General features: G+C 40.7%; 1 protein-coding gene across 1 annotated transcript; it reads left to right on the top strand.

Annotated features, from left to right (window-relative positions):
* Nucleotides 1-514: 514 nt before the first annotated feature.
* LOC311038789 (Golgi reassembly-stacking protein 1-like) lies at nt 515-13,038 on the top strand. The gene is made up of 9 exons (XM_084048391.1): nt 515-681; nt 2,199-2,279; nt 3,574-3,777; nt 4,776-4,862; nt 5,512-5,642; nt 7,583-7,730; nt 7,878-7,995; nt 8,148-8,270; nt 8,677-13,038. Exons 1-9 carry the CDS (start codon nt 616-618, stop codon nt 8,934-8,936), a joined length of 1,218 nt encoding a protein of 405 aa, XP_083904517.1. The 5' UTR covers nt 515-615; the 3' UTR covers nt 8,937-13,038.
* The last annotated feature ends 7,886 nt before the right edge of the window (nt 13,039-20,924 follow it).

The following is a 20,924-nucleotide window of genomic DNA, read 5'->3' as shown; positions in this document are numbered from 1 at the left end:
ATGGCCACGGCTGTTATAATTATGTACGGGCCCTCAGAAGTATCCGTATGTTCCGTATTGTCCAATAAAAAGCATTTTAATCCGATCGATGGTCGTTTTCTCCATATTTTCTCCGTATGCTTTCAACCACGTGACCCTATCGGTTGGGCGGTGTATTGCACTTTGATACATTATAATTCTATGAGAAAACGGCCACTAATCGGATTAAAATGCTGTTTATTGAACAATACAGAAGATACGCGTACTTCTGAGAGACCGTACATAATTGCAACATCCATGGCTATGGGGTAAAACTTTATATTGGAAATATAAACGTTTACGTAGATGTACGGCCAAAAAAAGAAAGTGCAGACACCACGTTGAAGTTCATCCAAGACTTGGATCCAGGCCTCCGTAGCGTGTGTGTATCTGTTCTCTTTATTTATTAGCTGGCCTGAATGTGGCAATAGCGAGGAAACGCCTGCCTGTCCTTTAATACCCATGCAGGATGTTATGCAGCCAGTAGTTCCTGCTTCATTAGCTGTCACTGTTGTTAGCAGACCTTAGCTTGTAGCTCCAGTAATGCTTTTTAATACCATTCTATTCCAGTGATCATAGCTGTGGTTGACTGTAACGATGGGGCTGCCGCAGAGCTCCTTTCTGTCAGACGGGGGGACGAACAGTGGCTACCATGTTCATGGGGTAGGTTGGTTTCTATATCAAATCACACTGTGTAACTTGATATCTATCTAATAATGAGAAGCAAGCACCCTCTGAATTTAAAGGGCACTCTCCACATACATGCTAAGAGCTGTTACCAGGTTATTGTCTATCTGCATGTTGCTGTTTTGACAATGTTGTACTCAACTATTTTTGTTGCTTGATTCATTGCCTTGTGATGATGATGATGATGAGGAGGAGGAGGTGGTGATGAGGTGGCATTTGGCTGATATCCAGCAAACTAATTCACACACACTACTAGGCTGTGTGTGTGTGTGTGTGTGTGTGTGTGTGTGTGTGTGTGTGTGTGTGTGTGTGTGTGTGTGTGTGTGTGTGAGAGAGAGAGTGTGAGAGAGTGTGTGGGAGAGTGAGAGAGCTGTCAATGACATATTCCTCCTGTGGTGTACAAATATACTCAAAAGTACAAATTGCTAAGAACATAATATATCAATGCATTGCTGTATTGACTTTTAGAACATTACAAAAAAAAACATAAATCTTTGTACATCGGCCATCTTCACTATATGTTTTCACTATAGAGTTTTGGTCCCAAGAGTCCCGGTCTAGAAATGTAACAGAGTGAAACATAACTACAGTACTAGTAAGCAAATGTACTTAGTTACTGTCCACAGTCCACCACTGATTATTACTAGTAGTAACTAGTAAGTTAATGATTTTTTTCTTTCCTTTTCTCCCTTAAATTTAGAGTAGCCAATTATTTTTTACCCCCTTTTTCTCCCCATCTGATTTTTTCTCTTTATGACAATTAATCCCACCCCACACACATTTCTGTGTTGTCACTGCTGTTGTATCTTACTGACTCGCCTGCTGCCAGTGAGGAGCCCCCACCAGGAGGACATATAGCCTTCGTTCTACTCCTCCCGCCCAACATCCCTGCTGACAGGTGCCGCCCAGCCTGTAGGATTACATGCAGTGACTATTATCACCCTCCCCGCCCGGCTTCCTGCCCCAGAACATGGGCCAATTGTGTTCGCATAGCCGCCCGACAAAGCCGGTTGCACCACGGTGGATTAGAATCCACAACCTCCGTGGTGGTGGGCAGGCACTTTACCACTGCGCCACCCGAGCGTATAAGTTAATTATGTTTAACCTTGTTATGTAACATCATAATAACTCAGACTGGGTCATAATTGCCATAACTTTGCCCAAACTCTTTTCTTGTACATATTTCTTATGTTTCGTAAGCTGATCGTATGATGTTCTGTATAGTAGTGTATATCCTTCTCTTATATGACATCATGATTTGTGTCGATGGGAACTTATTTTAAACAAGCTTAGTGCTTTTATGAGTTATCCAGTTTAGTAGACCTTGTATTGTGAATTGTACTTCCATGTACTGTTTCTCATGTCTTACTAAGTACATCAATCAATCAATCAATCAAAGTACATCAATCAATCAGTTGACACATGGTGGTGACTATGGTCACAACCTCCCTTGGATTAAGTTAAAACAGTGACTCTGTATTTTTACTTTTCAGATTCAGGATAACTCTCCTGCTCAAACGGCCGGTCTGGAGCCCTTTTTTGACTTCATCCTGTCAATAGGAAATACCCGACTTGTGAGTAAACTGTTTGTTATGGGCTGGTCAAGCAAGACCGACAACTGTCCACTCTGTTTATGGTACAGCCATTGACTTTCTTGGGTTTAAAATCCTCTTAGCAGACCTTGTATTGAACTGTACTTTGAACTGAGTTAATAGTGACAACTGTCCACTCATAGCGTAAGTGATGTTTTTTTGGTTAAAACAAAACGTTTTTTTTTTGGGGTCAAACAGTTAAAGCTCTATATTCTGATAGTAATCATTACTATAGAGTGTTTTTTTCAATAACAGGGCTCTCCCCATATCTTTAATAAAAATAAAATACATTTTCAGGGGGATCAGCCAATCAGGAGAGAGTACCCGTTCATCAGCTTCAATTTTATAATATCACTTACCCTCCCTTTAACTGTTATTGTACTAATGGTGAAAAATCGTTTTGATTTTGCACAAAACGATTGAACTATCCTTTTTTGATATGAAAAGCTTTTATGCACTTGAGGAAGAAATCATATTCTGTTATGATTGGTTATATGTAACCTTATTTCCAGTGCATCATTTCCAGTTCATCTTATGTTATTCATCTCTGTGGCATATGATTCATTATATTTTACATTACGTAATATCCAAGATATCTCTCTTTAGGCCTGATAGCTTTTGTTTATGGTACAGCTTGTCCTTGTAACGTGACAGTATAACCTGGTCTGATTCCTTGTGCTCGCGGCAGAGCGACTGTCAATGTACAACTCCCCTGTCCACTCATGTATTAAAGCAGGGGTTCTCAACCTTTTCAGGCTGTGACCCCCCAAAATAATCATATTTGAACTGACAAACACCCTGACAAGCACTTAGAAATGTTAGGAGTTGAGGCATTACATTTAGTTTGACTCGGTTCCACAGATAAATATTGTGAAACTAGAATATCTACAAGCTCACAACGCCTCGCGTTTGCGAGGCGTTGTGAGCTTGTTGATCGGCTATTTTCAACCAATGTTTGACCAGTTTTTATAGTATAGTTTGTTGATGACTTTTGGTGCATTGTTTTTTTTCTTCTTTTTTGGGGGGGTATTAAAAAGATCTTAAAAGTCCTTAATTTGTCACTGTACTGTCATCTGGGAACCCCCCCCCCCCCCCAAAAAAAAATCATGTGGGGGTCCCAACCCACAGGTTGAGAACCACTGTATTAAAGCACCAACGCCACCACCTTCTAAGCAGTGACTCTGACCCTTTTATTTCCTATTACTGATAGACCGTGAATTCCACCACACACTTAACTGTCTAAATTAGCTTTGCCTTTTTTTCTCTCTGCTCTCAGAACAAAGAGAGTGACCTACTGAAAGACCTGTTAAAAGCCAACGTGGAGAAAGCGGTTAAACTGGAGGTGTACAACACTAAAAGCCAGCGAGTCAGAGAGCTCCAGGTCGTTCCCAGTAACATGTGGGGTGGTCAAGGCCTGCTGGGCGCCAGCGTTCGCTTCTGCAGCTTCGAAGGAGCCAACGAGAACGTTTGGCATGTCTTGGTAAGTAGGCCTGTCACAATTGTTACATAATCACCTAATCGTAATTATTTGAGATAATGGCAATAATTCTTTGCATAATCATCACCTTGAAAAATGTTTATATAATTCAAATATCTATGAAAAAATACTGGAAATAGCCGATCTACAAGCTCAAAACGCGTGAGCGACTATTTCCACTAATCATGTTTTCTCAAGTTATTTATCATATCTGCCGTGTGGACCTTTTTGTTTACAAAGCCTAAAAGCCAAACAGAAATTAAAATTGTATTCATGAATACAATTTTAATTTCTGTTTGAACATATATATGTGTTCAATGACAAAAACACAAATAAATCGTTAATCACAATTATTTGAGCGACAATTAATTGTCAAGTCAAATTTCATAATCGTGACAGCCCCATTGGTAGGTGACCACTTCCCCAGTTTTATCTCTCATCTCACAAGAGATACAGTATTCATCTGGAAAAGATCTTCTAATTTGAAACTGTGTTTATTAATTTCTTAAGATCTTATGCCGAAAGCAAGGGTGGGGCGATAAGACTTCAAATCATATCTATATCATGGTTACTTCAAACTTTTGCTTCGATTACGATCGTTGAACGATTATAAAAAATAAATGTATAACGAAAATAGCTGATCTACAAGCTATTTTTCTACACCACCACAGTATGAGCAAGATTAAGTAGATTATTGGTTCTAAATGTTGGTTTTGATATATTTTCGGTCCAGTCCCAGACAAAAGTGTCTTACCAGAAGCACCGGGACTTCCTGTAGACCTGTACTTCCTGCACTTTCGGTTTGACACTTTTGGCAGTAATTCTTGTAGCCTATTGGTAGGTGAAGACATCACTTATAATATAGCATTCTTGTGGTTGCTTTGTACTGAATGAGAGTGTTTTAAATTAGTTGTTCTTAAATATACTATATAAATACATTTGATATGAATTATGTTCAACACTGTGTGATTTTTAACATTCTTAACAATTTCCCCCGTTAGGATGTAGAACCACATTCTCCTGCGGCTCTGGCAGGTTTGCAGGCACATCATGACTTCATTGTGGGAGCTGACCAGGTGTTACAAGATGTACGTTTTCAGGGTTGTTTTCTCTTTATTAAAAGTTCAAAGACAATGCAGACATACTGTATATACCAGGGATCTTCAATGTTTTTCAGGCCAAGGACCCCTTAGCTTAGACTTAGAGAGAGATGAAGCAGGGACCCCCACTAAATATTGTATAACATTATGTTGCAGATAAATAATTTCCATAGATTTCAGAGATAGCTTCATAGACATGTTTGATTTCACTATCATCAGTGTTGGATTCATGTTAATGTGTATTTTCAGACAGTTAATCACTTAAACCCTCATTACTTAGAAAACTTGTACTTGATCTGCTCTTTTTCCCCCTACACCAAACCTCTTTGCCGAAAGTAGCCGATCTACAAGTAGATCGGCTATTTTCGGCTAATGTTCCCCTCAGAAAAGGAATTCTAGGGTTCAAGTGGTTCATTTAAAAAAGAAGTTCCTATCACACAAACATTTGGTGGCCCCCCCTGTAGTAACTCTGAGGACCCACTAGGGGTCCCGGACCCCCTGTCTAAGACCCCTGCTGTATACATTAGCATAAAACACTGTCAAATGTAGTTTTGAAGTATGACAACCAGTTCCATACTTAGACTTGTATCTTACATATATTGATAATTAGTTTTATGTATTTTCCCCCCCCTTGCAGTCAGAGGATTTCTTTTCTTTGATTGAAGTCAACGAGGGGAAACCTCTGAAGCTGCTGGTGTACAACACGCACACTGAACAGTGCAGGGAGGTGGTGGTGACGCCTAATGGAGCCTGGGGAGGAGACGGAAGGTAGGGTGCTCTTCAAACAGAAACGCATTACATACAGTGGTTATGAAGGACCATATAGCATCGATCAATACACACCATTAGCCGTGTTCTCATGAATTATCAAGTGAATTACTTTTGAAATGTCGCAAAAAAAAGAGCAAAAAAAAAAGCGAATCAGGCACGTTTTCCTAGGAGGAAATTAAGAGGTGGTTCATTAACCCATTAAAACCGGTAAAACATCTGTGTCATTTTATGTTGTAGCTTTATATATGAGTGTGAGTCACGATTTTTCAGCAATAACAGATATACAAGCTCATAGCGCGTAACTTCGTGCCGTGCTGTGAGCTTGTAGATCTGCTATTTTTGAAAAATTGTGCAAATCTTTGAATATATATATTTTTTAAAGTGAATATTTTTACTCAAACCTTTGCTTCTGGGGGTCCCTGGAACAAAATATGTTGAGGTGGGGGTCAGCGGCCAAATACACACTGTACTTTGAACTGTAGAGTTAATAGTGACAACTGTCCACTCATAGCGTAAGTGATGTTTTTTGGTTAAAACAAAACGTTTAGTAGTTTTTTTGTCAAACGGTTAAAGCTCTATATTCTGATAGTAATCATTACTATAGAGTGTTTGTTCAATAACAGGGCTTTTTGGGTTTTTTTGACATGAAAAAGTTTGAGAACCACTGATATAGCAACATACGTTTTTCAGAAAACTGTTAGGATTTAGAAGACATTTGTAGAATCAGCCTCAGGTCTTAATGGGATAAGATAAGCAGTAGGGGGCACTAATTCTCCAGTCAGCTGAGACGTATAATATTAGACATTAACTGAGATATTATTACTTATAACAAGCCGTACATAATTGCACACATCGTTTGGAACGACTCTTCCCTCCCAGTGCATTCCAGGCTCCCCACTGTCGATGTGTCTGTGGAAATACTGCAAAATGATAGGTTTAATTTGGACCAAACTGTCATCTGAGATTTAAAGTTGGATACAGTGATGAAATGGTAGAATAATTAACAGAGCAGGAATGCCCAAACGTAATTCAACCTCATTCATTATTCATGAAACATGAGTATTAATCAGGGCCGGAGTGGGACTCCAAATCTGGCCGGGAGATACACGCCCACCCAGGCCACCCTGCGCGCGCACAGCGCGCGCCGTTTTTTTGGGGGGGCCCTTTTTTGGGGGGGGGGGCCTTATTTTTGGGGGGCCTTACAAAAGGGGGGCCTTTTTGGGGGTTAAAGGTAGGGGGGAGGCCCGCAGCTGCACTGAGCTGCAAGCAACACTGACTGCATTGAATTGAAATTGACTGTGGTTGGCCTGGCCTGAGCTTAGGAGAGATTTTTTTTTGCTGCATCACTGAAGCAAAAACATTTTTTTTTTTTTTTTTTTTTCAGGCAGGCCACTAGAGGGCAGGCCACCGGGAATAGTCCCGGTCCTCCCGACGGCCAATCCGGGCCTGGTATTAATACGATTTCAACTTAAAGTGTAGGCTAGGGTTTCAGAATATTTCATCATTTTTTATAGCATCTCAATTTGTTCTGGTATGATTAAAATGTAGGCTTGTGTGCATTTAGAAATGTGTGTTTGGATTTGAAAATGTCGGAAGGTATGCTATTAAACGTGGCTTCTACTACTAGTACCTATGTGAGTTAAATGTTGCTGTCTTAACTTATTTTGCAAAGCTTTGAGATGTAAAAAAAAAACACATCTCTAGCGAGTGTAAGCCGTTTCACGAAATTGAAGATGTTTTTTGTTTTTTTTTCAAATCTTGCCGTTTCCATTTCACAGATATCACATTTTCTGATGCTACACTTCAAAATAAGCATAAGAAACGCATTTATGGAAACATGGCTATTGTCTATTCACAGCTTTGGCCATACAGCATATAATCATATATTGTATTGTTGGGTGTTGATGGTGAAGTGGTTTGTTCATCTTTTATTTTAGCCTTGGCTGTGGTATTGGCTACGGGTATTTGCACAGGATCCCAACCCGTCCACATCAGCCTGACGCTCAAAGCGAAACCACCCTGGAATCTGTTGTCTCTAAAGTCGGCCTCACTGAGGAGGAGATGCCAACAAGTGACCACACTCAGGTACAGCTTATCAAATCATTCCACTACATTAGCCCTAATTAAAATGATTGTACACATCATAAGATAACCTGTCTTTTTGTGTGCTATAACGATGTTGTGACTGTTATTATGATGATTCGTGGAAAAACTCTTGTTTTCTCAACTCAGATGTCATCGGTTGCTGTATCGAGTCCCTGTGGTGAAAGTCATGTAGACCTCAGTCAGAGAGAACAGGGTGTTCTGGACCCCTGTCTATCCCCATCCACACAGACTGTTACAGACCTTGGTACGCATATTATTTAGATTACAGTGATCTTTTTGGTGTTTGCAAAATTCCACCTATTGTTGTTTTAATCACATTTTGATTGGTTTTAGTATATTCCCATATGTTATGAATTAATCTTTGTAAAATAAACATTTGTTCTCGATCGATTTCAGATATCTCCAATATCTCTGAGGCAATGACCCCGGACTTATCAGAGATGGTCTCTGCCATCGATATGAGCAACAACTCCATGTTTGCTAATTATGGAGATGCATCTAGTGATCAGTTTAGCTTGGGTAGGTGCAGCCGATTAGAGTATACCGTTTTATAACATCGTCTTTCCATTTAACCCATTAATAATTGTCTCATTTTATATGTAGCACATTGGTTCGCTATTCAAAAATAGGAGATATACAAGCTCATAGTCGTTGAGCTTAGTAGATCTATAGTTGAGCTTGAAGATCTGCTATTTTTGAAAAATCGTGAACATTTGTGACACATCTTTTTAAGCTGGGGGTCCCTGGAACAAAATATTTTTAGATGAGGGGTCCGCGGCCAAGTACATTTTGGGGTTCCTTGACATGAAAAACGTTTGAGTACCACTGATATAGTAACATGAGTTTTTCAGAAAACCAGGATCTAGAAGACATTTGTAGAATCGGCCTCAGGTCTTCATGGGTTAATGGTTCCTATATATTACAGATAACTCATCCGTTGGCCAGATGGCGGCTTGGTCACCAGAGAGGGAGGTGGAGTCGAGCGTCAAGGAGGCCGAGGACACGCTTCTTGTAGACCTGGTTACTATTCCCGACACTGAAGCCACAGATGACATTGTTTGCCCTGATGTCGCCAAAGAAGCTCCATGCAACACTATTACCTCACAGGCACAAGGTATGGACTTGACGAGCTCAAAGTCTGAGTACACGGAGGAGGACGTCACAGAGTCACCTGAACTACAATAGAATAGTAGCGCTCATTAATTATAAATGCTAACTCTTTTGAGCTATAGCTAGCGTTTGGAGATGGGGTTACTATAGGTATGCTTGCGTCCATTTTTCGTCGGCCCGTTCAGATCGGCCATTTCATTTTTCCAACATTGCTGTAGGTGTCGTTATAACAAAACCGAGGAAGGTTTGCCTTTTCCCCCCACATACTGTAGGAAGCCATGCACCTTTGAAGCATTGTTGCCATCCATGGTTGTTACCTATAGAGTTATTTTGAATAATACCTATAGAAAGAATGCAGTCAGTAGCACACCTCTGCCAACACTATGCAATTGTCGAGATGTGGGATTTCCACACGAGGATATGACAAAATGACCGCGAGTGTGAACGTGACCTTAACTTTTTTTGACTGAAAAGTTTATTATCTCTTTGGGACAGCCTACTGATCATTCTCACCACGGTGACCGTTTGTGTCCTACAGTATGTATGATCCGATACATACCCTGTGAATCTTTGTGAAAGTGTTTGTCATAGAGTTACATTTTTCTGACCATTCGGCCAAAAGGGGGACATGGTGGGGATTGGTGTGGCTTCTCAAATAGGCATGTAACTTCTGAACGCTTTAAAAAAAAATATATAATAATAGCTTCACAGAACCAGGGGCGTTCCTTTATATGGGATGGTATCAGGATTTGTTTTCAAAGCAGTGGGAGTAGGTTGGTTTACTACTGATTTTCTGCGGTGTCAAGCCCATTCCGTGACTTTAGATTTCCCCAGATGTATAAGTAGGCGAATATCTATTCTCGTCCGACTATGTGAGACTACACCTACAGCGATGTTGGCAAGACACATGGACCACGTCTTTGGAAATGGCTTCTTACCTTTAGGGTTAGGCTAATACCGTAGACCGCTTCTATCACTTCTAAGTTGTGTCACTGGAATGCATTGGATTCTCGAGAGTATTATTTGTTAAGGGTTACCATTGCTGAATGCGATATTGCACATCTTAATTAATTTTATTTTGATTGGGTTTTGCTGGTCAGATTCTTAATACACTATGAATGTACCCACGTTTTTCTTGAAGCAAATGTTTCCACATCAAACCGATGTCGGCCTAATTATACTCATGTTCTGAGCCTCAGCTGCTGTTAAAATCCCATTTGCACACAAAAAAAGCCAAAGTGGTTAGAAGTTTCAAGCACTTGTTGCTTGAAACCACCGTCACTGAAATGCTAAACTTGAAGGAAAATATAAGCCTTTCAACTATATGCAGTTCCATGATTGAACCATCATGCATTTGTTTTCTACTATGTTTTATAATTCTGGTTGCTGGTTGCTGATTGTATATGTTATATGCAAATGTGTTTCTGATCAGAAGGAGTTGTAGACACAGTGAGTCTTGTTTTCCTGAAACCCCTTTACTACACTGTAGTATAGTACGTTTTTAATAATATGATTTCTGATCTTAGCAACATATTTTGTATGTTGATTAATACAGTCCACCCAGTGGTGTGTTCTAGGTTTTTCCGGAGGGCATACCATAATTATTCCCTCCCACACTTACCGAATGAAAATAACCGCTCAAACAACACTAATAATTAAGTGTGCCCTATATATTGTTAAGTTAATGTGTGAGGTCATTATCACCTCGGATGCCACATTATCACGGCTATTGAAGTGCACATGCCCCCAGCCCCTCCTCCTGCGTATCAGATACTGTACCTCGGATGGCTAGTATATAGTACCTTTTATTGAAAGGATAGCCCCTTTTAGCATTTTAGAGAGGGTCCTTATGACAGAAATACAGAGAAAGAAATAGTAGACGGTATACGATTTGTTTCAAATTGTCTGGGACGGTATACTACGTATATATAGCGTAACATGGTAGAACACACCACTGAGTCCACCTCAGCAGGCATATCAGTGCTTTTATGGAGTGGCCATAGCTTAGTGGGTAGAGAGGCCGCCTAGGAAACGGAGGGTCGCCGGTTTTGTCTCACGCCCCCGCCCGGTCTATGCGCCGAAGTGTCCCTGAGCAAGACACTTAACCCCCAGTGCTACCCCCAGAGCGCTCATCATAACCATCTGAGCAGCCATCGGCCGGGTGCAGCTGAAACTGAATTTCCCCGGCCACGTGGGACTAAAAGGTCTCCCGTTCCCCCTTCCCTTCTATTGTTGAAAGATTTATTCATACAGACCCATCTTATTAGCTTATAGTAAGCTTGGTGTATATGTTGCCATACAATTGCTTATGAAGGAAAATCCACCCTAGACAGAATTAACTTGCGTCTTTCCTATGATTTTATATTTAAAAGTCTATCCCTAAACTAAAAACAAGATTTTCAGCAAATAATTGTTTATTCCATAAATGGAGGAAGTACTTGAAATGAATAGTAGTACTTGAATGAATAGTAGACAGACTTTCAGACACTGTGACATTTCCCAGAAATATTTTCCACGGCTTAAGTGCATTTTCTGTTTGTGCTACAAGAAAATGACCCAAATATTCTGCAAATTTACTCATTTATTGCTGGTGGAACAGCTCCCAAAAGTAGCATGCAAATTTCCCAGGAATAGAAAGCCGACGTTTCTATTAGCTTGGATTCCCCATTGATGTCACTGGTATCTGGTGGGTTTCTGAACTGTCCAAAGCCCTCCTCTGAGACACAAACGGTGTAGACAAAAATTATACCATATTATAATGAGAATTTAGTGAGGACCAACTATATGAAGATAGGTTAAAATGGGTGATGTTGTCCCTTAACTTACTTATTTGTTGTTTAGGGCGAAGGGTATATGTTCACATTGACTTGTAATAATGATATTTTTCATTTTGTTTAACCACTTTAACCGTGACATCCCTATGTTGTGCATGTCATTGTAGGCGAAGATTATCGCTTCAATCCTACTCAATGTTTTGCCAGTCGGTAGACATACGTACACATTGTGATACAAACATAGAATGTTTGACCGAGACATTTGCCTTTTCACTGCTAAATCACCGCTGAAGCCTTTGGTTTTATTGACAGAGTACTCATTGTAATCAGCCTGCTTGCAAAAACACGGTTTGAGATGTTGAAATTTGAACAGTGGGTAGATTCATTTGTCATTTGTCAATTATGTTCACTGCAGCCATTCGTCATTTTCTCAGCCTTACAAAATTGCAACCGAATCGATACCTTATGATTGAAAAGTGATTTAGGCCTATTTCTAAATATATTCTCAAGGCTGTAGTTGAGATTTAACAAATCCAAATCCAGATCCATCAAATGTACATTGTTGATTTATGTTGGGTGTTCCTTTTAACTTGATCTTGAATTACAAAGTTGTAATGTTTTATGTTTATTATTTTTCTATTGAAGGAGACACACTATGTGAAAATATTGTGCATTTAAGAGCTAAATTGTTTTATCAAAAAGAACACAAATATCAGTTGAAGTAATAAATGAATCCCTAGCAAGATTATTCGTTTTTAATTCTTTTTTTTTCTCTCTTTTTATCACTTTACTTTGGATTAGTTTTTGGGGCGGCTTTGCTGGTTTAGTTCAGTTTTTATTTTGTGAAAAGGCTCAGTTTTAGTTTAGTCTTGATTAGTTTTAGTTTTGTCAGGGATGAAATTCAAATGGTTCTGAAAAATTGTGAAAATAGACCATCTACAAGTTCACAACGCGCCACTATGCAAAACGTTGTGAACAATTGTAGATTTACTATTTTCACAGTTTTTTTATTTTAGAAAATGTTCGAAAATATTAGGCTTTATGTATGAAATATTGACAAAGACTAAAACTAAGGATATTTGTAAACACACAATACCGTTTCGGTTAGTTTGTCTTTTTGTAAAGCCTCGTTTTTATTTCAGTTAAAGATAGCGTAAGTGATATTTTTTGTTAAAGTGTTAAATAGCTCTATATTCTGATAGTAATCATTGCTACAGAGTGTTTGTTCAGTAACGGGGGTGTCTCCCTGTCTCTCCAGCTCTTCGGTAAAGAGGAAATACATTTTCAGGTCAGGATACCAATTTCATCCAATCAGTTTTTTCCAATTCATCTCTAGAACCAGTGACTGATAAAAAAAGAGTGAATTTATGCTTTAGGACAGCAGGTGTCAGCAAATACCTCATTATGCAGTAGATCTCACCTACAATGCTTTTTCTGTCATTGCACATGGCTCCAAATATACTCTCCCTTTTTTTGTCTCCACTGAAATTCTTTTCTTTAATCTTTTTGAAATGTCATACTCGTAAATCAAATACATGGGGGTGGGAGTGATTTGGAGTGACAGCACGGAGGCTGCAAGGTCCTGGTGAGGCAATACATCAAGTTCCACAAGGATTATTCATATATGCCACTGCAAAATGTGACCCTACGGATCCATTTGTACACTCTCAGAATTAAATGAACACTCAGGATTCTACAGTGGCGTTTATTTGTAGCTGCAAAAGCCCCCCCACCCAAAATGATACGTATATAAAGCTGAATTAGAAACCATAAACATGGCAAATAAAAACCTCAACTTAGTAACAAATTGTTTTGTTTTAAGTGAAAGCACAACACTTCCATTGGAAGAGAGAGCAGCATTTGTGTGACACCATATGTTTGAGCCTGGGTCTTGCGGACAGACTTCAGGGAGCCTGGTGAACTGATGAGATATAGGCAGCAGCATGTGGTGTTGTTAAATTAATGATGAACACACACGGTAGAACATACAAACAAACAAACAAACAAACAAACCAAATATATTTGTTGACGCTCAGCCTTTGGGAAACATTGGTTTTAGAACAGCTACGACGCACAGCTACTGTACAGCAGAGGTCTAATCTGCCTCAATTATTTACCAGGGCACCACTCCTCTGTGGAAGATGGGGGGATGGGCAGGTAGTGTAGAGAGGCAGAGAGAGGCAACAGTCAGTGGGGGAAGAGAGGGCGAAGGAACATGAGAGCATTTCTGCTTCTATCCAACAGAGGGCTCGAGGCTTTATCAAGGAGTGAACTGATTTTAAGCAGCTTTTCTCACGGCACATAAGTACTAGTATTATTTTTTTGGAGGAGGGCGGAAGTAATCCTTAGCTGTCAGTTGAAGCTTATTAACTACGACTCTTTTTATCTAAACACTGACGTTGAATTAAAGAAAGAAAAACAAACTTGGTATCAGCAAAGGTGATGATGTTGATCAGTCAAGTATTATGCTTAGAGGTATAACGATATAGTAACGGCATCGAAAAATCGATCTACTATATCGATATGCAAATAATTATTTATGCTGGATCATATTTTCCCCACCAGTGTATTTCAATTTTTACCAGGGACAGTGGACATTAATCAACATGTCAGTTTTCACATCCATGTAAATGACTCAAATGAGCCAGAGTTTCCGGTAGCCAAAAGCACATTTTAATCTGTAGTCCCTGAGTCAAGCTAACATCTGTATGACATGTACTATTTATTAACATCAGGGTCCATTTGGACACTCTCAGGGTAAAAAAAAAACCCAAACAAACAAAACAACGACTTTACTGTGTCGTCTCTTGACGTCATCCAGTTGGAACATGTGGTTTGCAAAAGGCTCCTGATGCAGAAAGCGACCAGCAGCTGGGTGCCAGAAGGAGCCCAGAGAGGTAAAGCCAAAAGAAGGCCGACCACCTCCAGAGGAGCATGCCTTGTCTTCGCCTCTCACCCTGGCTCAAAGGACATTGTGACGCAGATGAATCCTCTTGTCAGCTCGGCTTTCCCTCAACCATTCGTGTGGCCCTTTGCTTGCTCTCAAGCATCAGCACAGAGTACCCCTTAAGCCCGGCTTTGCAGCATGTCCAGTTGTGAAATAGCGTGATTACAGAAGGAGCGGTGCTTGTGTGGGTGCAAAGAGGATGCATTTATAGAGATAAGGAGGAAAGGGGAGAATTAAATATAATGAATTGCTCCAATCGACTCATTGCTGTCGCTGCTTTTTCTTTCTTTTTTTTTTTCTTCCTCCAAGCAAAATCGGCAGCAGGCAGCTCTCCATCATTTCTCATTTGACCCTCTGGGTGGTGTGTGTGTGTGTGTGTGTGTGTGTGTGTGTGTGTGTGTGTGTGTGTGTGTGTGTGTGTGTGTGTGTGTGTGTGTGTGTGTGTGTGTGTGTGTGTGTGTGTGTGTGTGTGTGTGTGTGTGTGTGTGTGTGTGTGTGTGTGTGTGTGTGTGTGTGTGTGTGTGTGTGTGTGTGTGTGCAGGGCCAGCCTCTCTTATGTCACAGGGTTAACCCCACCTCTGGCAAAGTATAAAAAAGGCTTTCAGTGACATTTGACAATGCTCCACTGAGTTAAAGAGAGCCGTTATACGAGGAACTGTCACACTCATAATTCCTGAGCAACTGAACGAGCTAAAACAGGCTAAACAGATGTAATATTACAATAGATGTGATGACATCGGGCCGAATTTCCGCTGCAAAACTTGCCCAGGATTTCTCTGGCGTGTTGCGCTAGAAACATGACAGTTTTCTAATGGATCCTGGGATCCAGAACACCTTGTTCTCTCTGACTGACGTCTGACATCCCTTTCGCCACAGGGACTCGACACAGCAAGCTGATGACACCCGAGTTGTTTGATGTGTAATTTTCATGTGAGCATATGTAAACAGTGCATGCACTGCACCCACCGGTAAAATAACCCCTGCTGTATGTTGGGATTTTACAATACATGCCAGTCTCCCCACCCAATTGAACACACTGTATGTTCCCACTCCCCAGAGACACTGGGAGAATCATTTGCATACAAGCTCCATGCGGTGTTCTTCCACAATGTTCATTACTGAGCCTGGGAATAATCCCAGTGAGTGCCTGCCTGTGTTAGTCCACCACTGTGCTGTACAGTCTATAATTACATTCATTCATACAAGCAGACTATAGCTCTAAGGGGCCTGAATTCATTTCCAGGCTGCTTTCATGTCCTGCTGTTAAATCGAGCTGACAATTTATTTTCTTTCTTGCTTTCTTGCTTTCTTTCCTATAGACGAGGCATATGCATCATTATTATTTATCTAAAACCTCTAAAAAGGTTTTAGATAAATAACCGCTAGGCGCATACCACATATAGACTCTGATGCAGCCTGACAGCGTATCGTGGGTTTGAGTCCCGATCCCAACAACCTTTGCTGTGTGTCATTCCCTGTCTCTCTCTCTCCCTGTTTCCTGTCTCACTCTACTATATACTGTCAATGAAGGCCAAAAGGCAAAAAGCAATAACAGCTACATTGAATAAAATTGGCATGCAGGACATTGTAGCGCTTTTGCAATTTTGTAATTCTCAACTCTACAGATAGTATCTGCTTGGCAGCATCACCTCTTCAGACTCAACTTCACCCTCTTAGTTCTTTGCATCAGTAAGTGTTGCCTATTTAGATAGATGTTAGTTATTTTATCCCGATGTATGCTGTTGCTATCCTAGTTACTTTGTAACACTTGCTTGTTTTTCTTATCACTCTTACTTACTTGCTTGCTCATCCTTCTTGGTTGACCAGCAAAATGTGTCAATACAGCATCAAAATCATTTTAACCCCTTTATCCATATAAATTAGCAGATATACAAGCTCACAGCGCGTCACTTCGTGCCGCATTGCGAGCTTGTACGTCTGCAATTTTTTAAAAGAAAAAAAAATCTTGAATAATTTTTTTTTCCAGACGGGGGGTCCACGGCCAAATTTATATCAATTTGGGGGTCCTTGACACAAAAAAGTTTGAGAACTACTGGACTAGGGTTTCGAGCAGCTTGCTTAAATCTTACACTTTTTAAGTCACTCTGGGAAATGTTGTAAATTGCATGGAGTGTAGTGTACATTGTGTAGTACATGTAATCTCTCTGTTCAAAGTGTAAGATAATGACTGATGCTGTCTGTGCCAACTATCAAGGCATTGTTGTGTTTATTTTGAGCAGGTTTCTTAACAAAAAGCTAAAGTTAAGGGAAATGGACGGCACACAAGCCATTAAGGAGGGTAAGTGAGAGTATATCCTGTTCTATTATAAAGCATAATTGACTTCCTGCAGGGGTGAGGAAATTGAATTAACATTCTGACCACATTGTGCTGAACATATTGGGCTGCTGACAGTTTGTCCCTGATGATATCAGGCCTTCCTTCGCCCATCTGCCATTGTGCCTCTGTCCCCAAAAAGCAGTCTTTTCTCTCATTGGGACCCACTCAATCACACACATGAATGGATAGCCATATATAGGTAGAAGTTGGTTCCAGACAGAAAGATCTCCTTGTCCCTTTTAATGATGCCACATTAAAAGGGATTTCTCCCTGGATAGCAGGGAGAAATCCCTGCTATCCAATACCTTGCCAATATCAGATTCTTTCACTATGATACGGTCCTACTTCATCACCTTCTACTGTTTTCATTGATGTTTTTCTTTTCTTTTTTTCTGCATGTCATTTCATTAAATTGGTAGTGGTTGTCGGCCATGTCATGATGAACTTTTATTATTTAGAAACAAAATGTTTTTGTGTATCATATCTTCAGAGGTTATTTAACCAATGATTATCAGAAGATATTCCATTCTTGTTGCCAAGCTTTGAGTCATTGCCTCATTAGAGACCTGTGACAGCCCTTGTTTTTACAGAGCAGAAAATACAGAAAAACAGAAAACAAGTTGATGAAGTAGGCCAGATCAACATGAAACAAATACTGTACGTTTCTCTGTGTATTCATGTTTTACTTTCTGCGCAGTGCTATTATGCAACAAAACAAAGCAAAGACAACTTTCATGTGAGGATATTTTGCATAGTATTTTTGCAGCAAGGGTGCTAGTAAGCAAACCATCGAAAAGTCTGTGTGTGTGCCTGCGGCTAATCTCACAAACCCTTGATCGATCAGCGACAAATTTCTTGTGCGAGCTGCCAGTAAGCCAAGGAAGTAAATTCCCCAATATTTGTCGAATATCTTTCCCATTTTGTGAATTCATAATGTAAGATACATACCTATTTCATCCCGCGTAGGAACTTTTCCAGCTTCACCCAGCTGAGTGCTGCCCACAGAAGATTACAGAGGAGTAGTTAGGGGTTAATTGTCTTGCTCAGAGACACTTGGACACATGGCTAAGAACTGGAATTGAACTTGGGACTTCTGGCTTCCCAGGCGTGCTCTCTAACCATTCAGCTATGGCTGCCCCCTCTGGTCAGCTGTTGCTGTATAACTTGACTCTGGGCGAAAGTGATTACAGTCAGACACCACATTTCTAATGCAAACGCGCACACACGCACACGCTCGTGTCTTGGTCAAGAGTAAGACAGATGTCCTCAATGTGATGTTCCACAGGGAAGCCAGCCCGTCATTAGATGTCATTCCACATCAGAGAAAAAACTACAGCAAAAGAACAGGAATAATCTTTTCCCTCTCAGTTTAGTATTGATTTTTCTTTTTGTTTTGCCTGTGTGTGTGTGTGTAATCGAGAACTCCTTTTGGTCGAGGCTGGAATGGCAAATAGTCCTGCAGAATAAAGATAAAGAAGTTTGAGTGGATGGAGGTTTGCAACTCAGCATAGCTTCTTTCTGTCGGCTTGGGGTTGAGACATATTTGTTGTGACACTTCCATCACTATCCAGGCATGGCTACTATGACCGGTTAGGGAGTCGTCTCATGGAGTTATGCTCATTTTCACTTCACTTCCAGCCCACAGGGGTATTGCCGCCCACACGACAATGCGCTTCCTTACTCCTCATATATAAACACACACACACATACAGGGCTCACTAAAGTCTCACCGATATGGCATTTTTGAGACCTTTTCCTTGGGGGATTGTGCACTTATGTTGCACCGATGCGACTATGAAACTGTCCTCGGTCAGAAGGATGCTTTCTGTTGTCAACCAACTCTGAGCAAACAAAGAATACAAATAAACATACATAGCTAAATAACATTCAGTAGAGAAGAATATAAAGAATAAAGTATGAAAACAACTACTGTAATTAAACATTAGTTTAGACTGTGTAAATGTACAGTACACAGTCCCAAATATATTTTATGAGCACCTCATTACACCTCGGTGTAAAAAACTAAATGAAAATCATGTACGTAAAAATCGGCAAAATGTTATATAAAATAGGCAAATATTGGCCCAATACAATGCCCGTCTGGGTCAGTCTGGTGCACACAATGTACATGCACACAGACGTGGAATGCCACAGTACTATGCACTAATTAATGGATGTCTGTGTTCAAATGTACTTCTAATGAACACAGCCTGAGCAACTATAGGAGTTGCAGGCGTATAACCTGGATGTCACCACCACGACCAGCGTAATGTTTTTGCCATTTGGAAAATGTCAGCACTTAATGTTACATCATGTGAAATGTGTTACATGAAAGGAAGATATTGGTGGTCCCAGCTACTGTATGTAGCTGAGACCATTTCAGTCATATCTTTATGTTTGGGGGGGTGGGGGGGAATCATTTCAGAATGTTTTTTTGTGGCTCAATGGTTTGTGTTTGTGTGTGTGCTCTATGCCACGCTCATGCAGACTGATTTGTTGTTTGTTTGTGTGTGTGTGTGTGTGTGTGTGTGTGTGTGTGTGTGTGTGTGTGTGTGTGTGTGTGTGTGTGTGTGTGTGTGTGTGTGTGTGTGTGTGTGTGTGTGTGTGTGTGTGTGGCTCCTGTGATCAAATTTGAGATATAATGGCAGACCTGGGGGAAAAATACATCCCGAAAAGCCCTTCAGTCAGCTTTGATGGGGCTCTGCTTGTGTTATCGCTAAAAGGCACTGGTTTTATCTGATGGCAAAAATAGGTGTGTTTTAGCAGATTGGCAGAAAGGGTATGGCAGGGGAATGGTTGTCTCAGCGGAGTGGAGGCAAACAGCCTACTGGCGATAGGGAGAGAGGGATTTGAGAGAGCGCTGGTGCGCACAGATAAAATGTTCAGGAATTAAACTTCACAGTGCTTTCCGAGGCATGATGCGCCGTGTCAGACCTGTCACTCTTGGTTCAATAAACCCTAAAGTCCAGTTTATAGACGACATACACAGAAATTACCGTTCACATGCGCAAGGCATCTTTATTGATAAACACGGGAGACTCCCTTTATACTATGTGAATAAAAGAACAGCAAATTAATGATATTAAAACAATACGACCTGATATATCACGAAGGCAATTCGCTCCACATCTAGGTCTGCATGCAAACAAGCGTTCGGTTGAGCGCTTGGAGAATTCTCCCCTTCTTATCTTTAGCATTCAGTATATCAAAAACAGTGGATGGCACGTTCGGCCTTCTAATTGGAGTACAGCTACTGTGCTCCACACTCTATAAAGTAAAGGTTGACGGCCCAAGGTTCCACAATGGACCATCAACCCCTCCTTGGGTACGAATTTAGTACCCACAACACCTAAATGTGAACAGTATTTTATATCAATTACTTTATAGCATAACATATTGCATGTTTAAAAAATCAGGTCCCATTGTTTTTCTTTTTGAGTCATGTGAGCCGAGGAAAACCCTTTTCTTTGAAGGGGAAACTCTGAACTAGGCTGGGGCAGTCCCAAACCTACCATCTGGACATGAGCTCTTATTGGGGACAATTACAGTACATCATTTGAATCCAACAAGTGTATTGCTAAACTTAGGGTCCCTCAGTGGGGCACTCCCACTGAGTTTTCCTTTACAAGCAACTATTCTAACATGTATATTATTATTTTTTAATTCGTTTTTTTTGTAATATGCGTACATTTTGGTTTCTTCTTCTCCAATTCCTCCGGTTGAGGTGGTCACTTTTCCGAGCCCGGAGGAGGAGGTTCTGACAGAGCCCAAGACTAGCCCCCCCCCCCCCCCCCCCTCAACCCATCCCATCCAGCGCCATTAACGAATGTACTTGGCACTGAATGAGCTAAGAGACGGAGGTCCCATTCCCGAGCCCCCGGGTCCGTACCCTCCTGGGGCGGAGGAGATTCCTACCAGTGCCTGAGACCGGAGCCCCCCATATTATACACAGGGGCTCAAACCCCAAGCGCCAGTCAGATCCGTACCCTCCTTGAGGTCAAAAG

Source organism: Gymnoscopelus microlampas, assembly GCF_963454915.1.
Source record: "Gymnoscopelus microlampas genome assembly, chromosome: 22".
NCBI classification, from domain to species: Eukaryota; Metazoa; Chordata; class Actinopteri; order Myctophiformes; family Myctophidae; genus Gymnoscopelus; species Gymnoscopelus microlampas.
Note: the sequence above shows the minus strand (reverse complement) of the source record. Positions and strands in the feature narration are given on the sequence as shown.

Excerpts from the sequence above, each read along its gene's own strand:
- LOC311038789 (XM_084048391.1), top strand. The coding sequence starts at position 616 with ATGGGGCTGCCGCAGAGCTCCTTTCTGTCAGACGGGGGGACGAACAGT. Across the intron at positions 7,731-7,877 it reads CAACAAGTGACCACACTCAG|ATGTCATCGGTTGCTGTATC; the intron begins GTACAGCTTATC and ends TTCTCAACTCAG. Across the intron at positions 7,996-8,147 it reads ACAGACTGTTACAGACCTTG|ATATCTCCAATATCTCTGAG; the intron begins GTACGCATATTA and ends GATCGATTTCAG.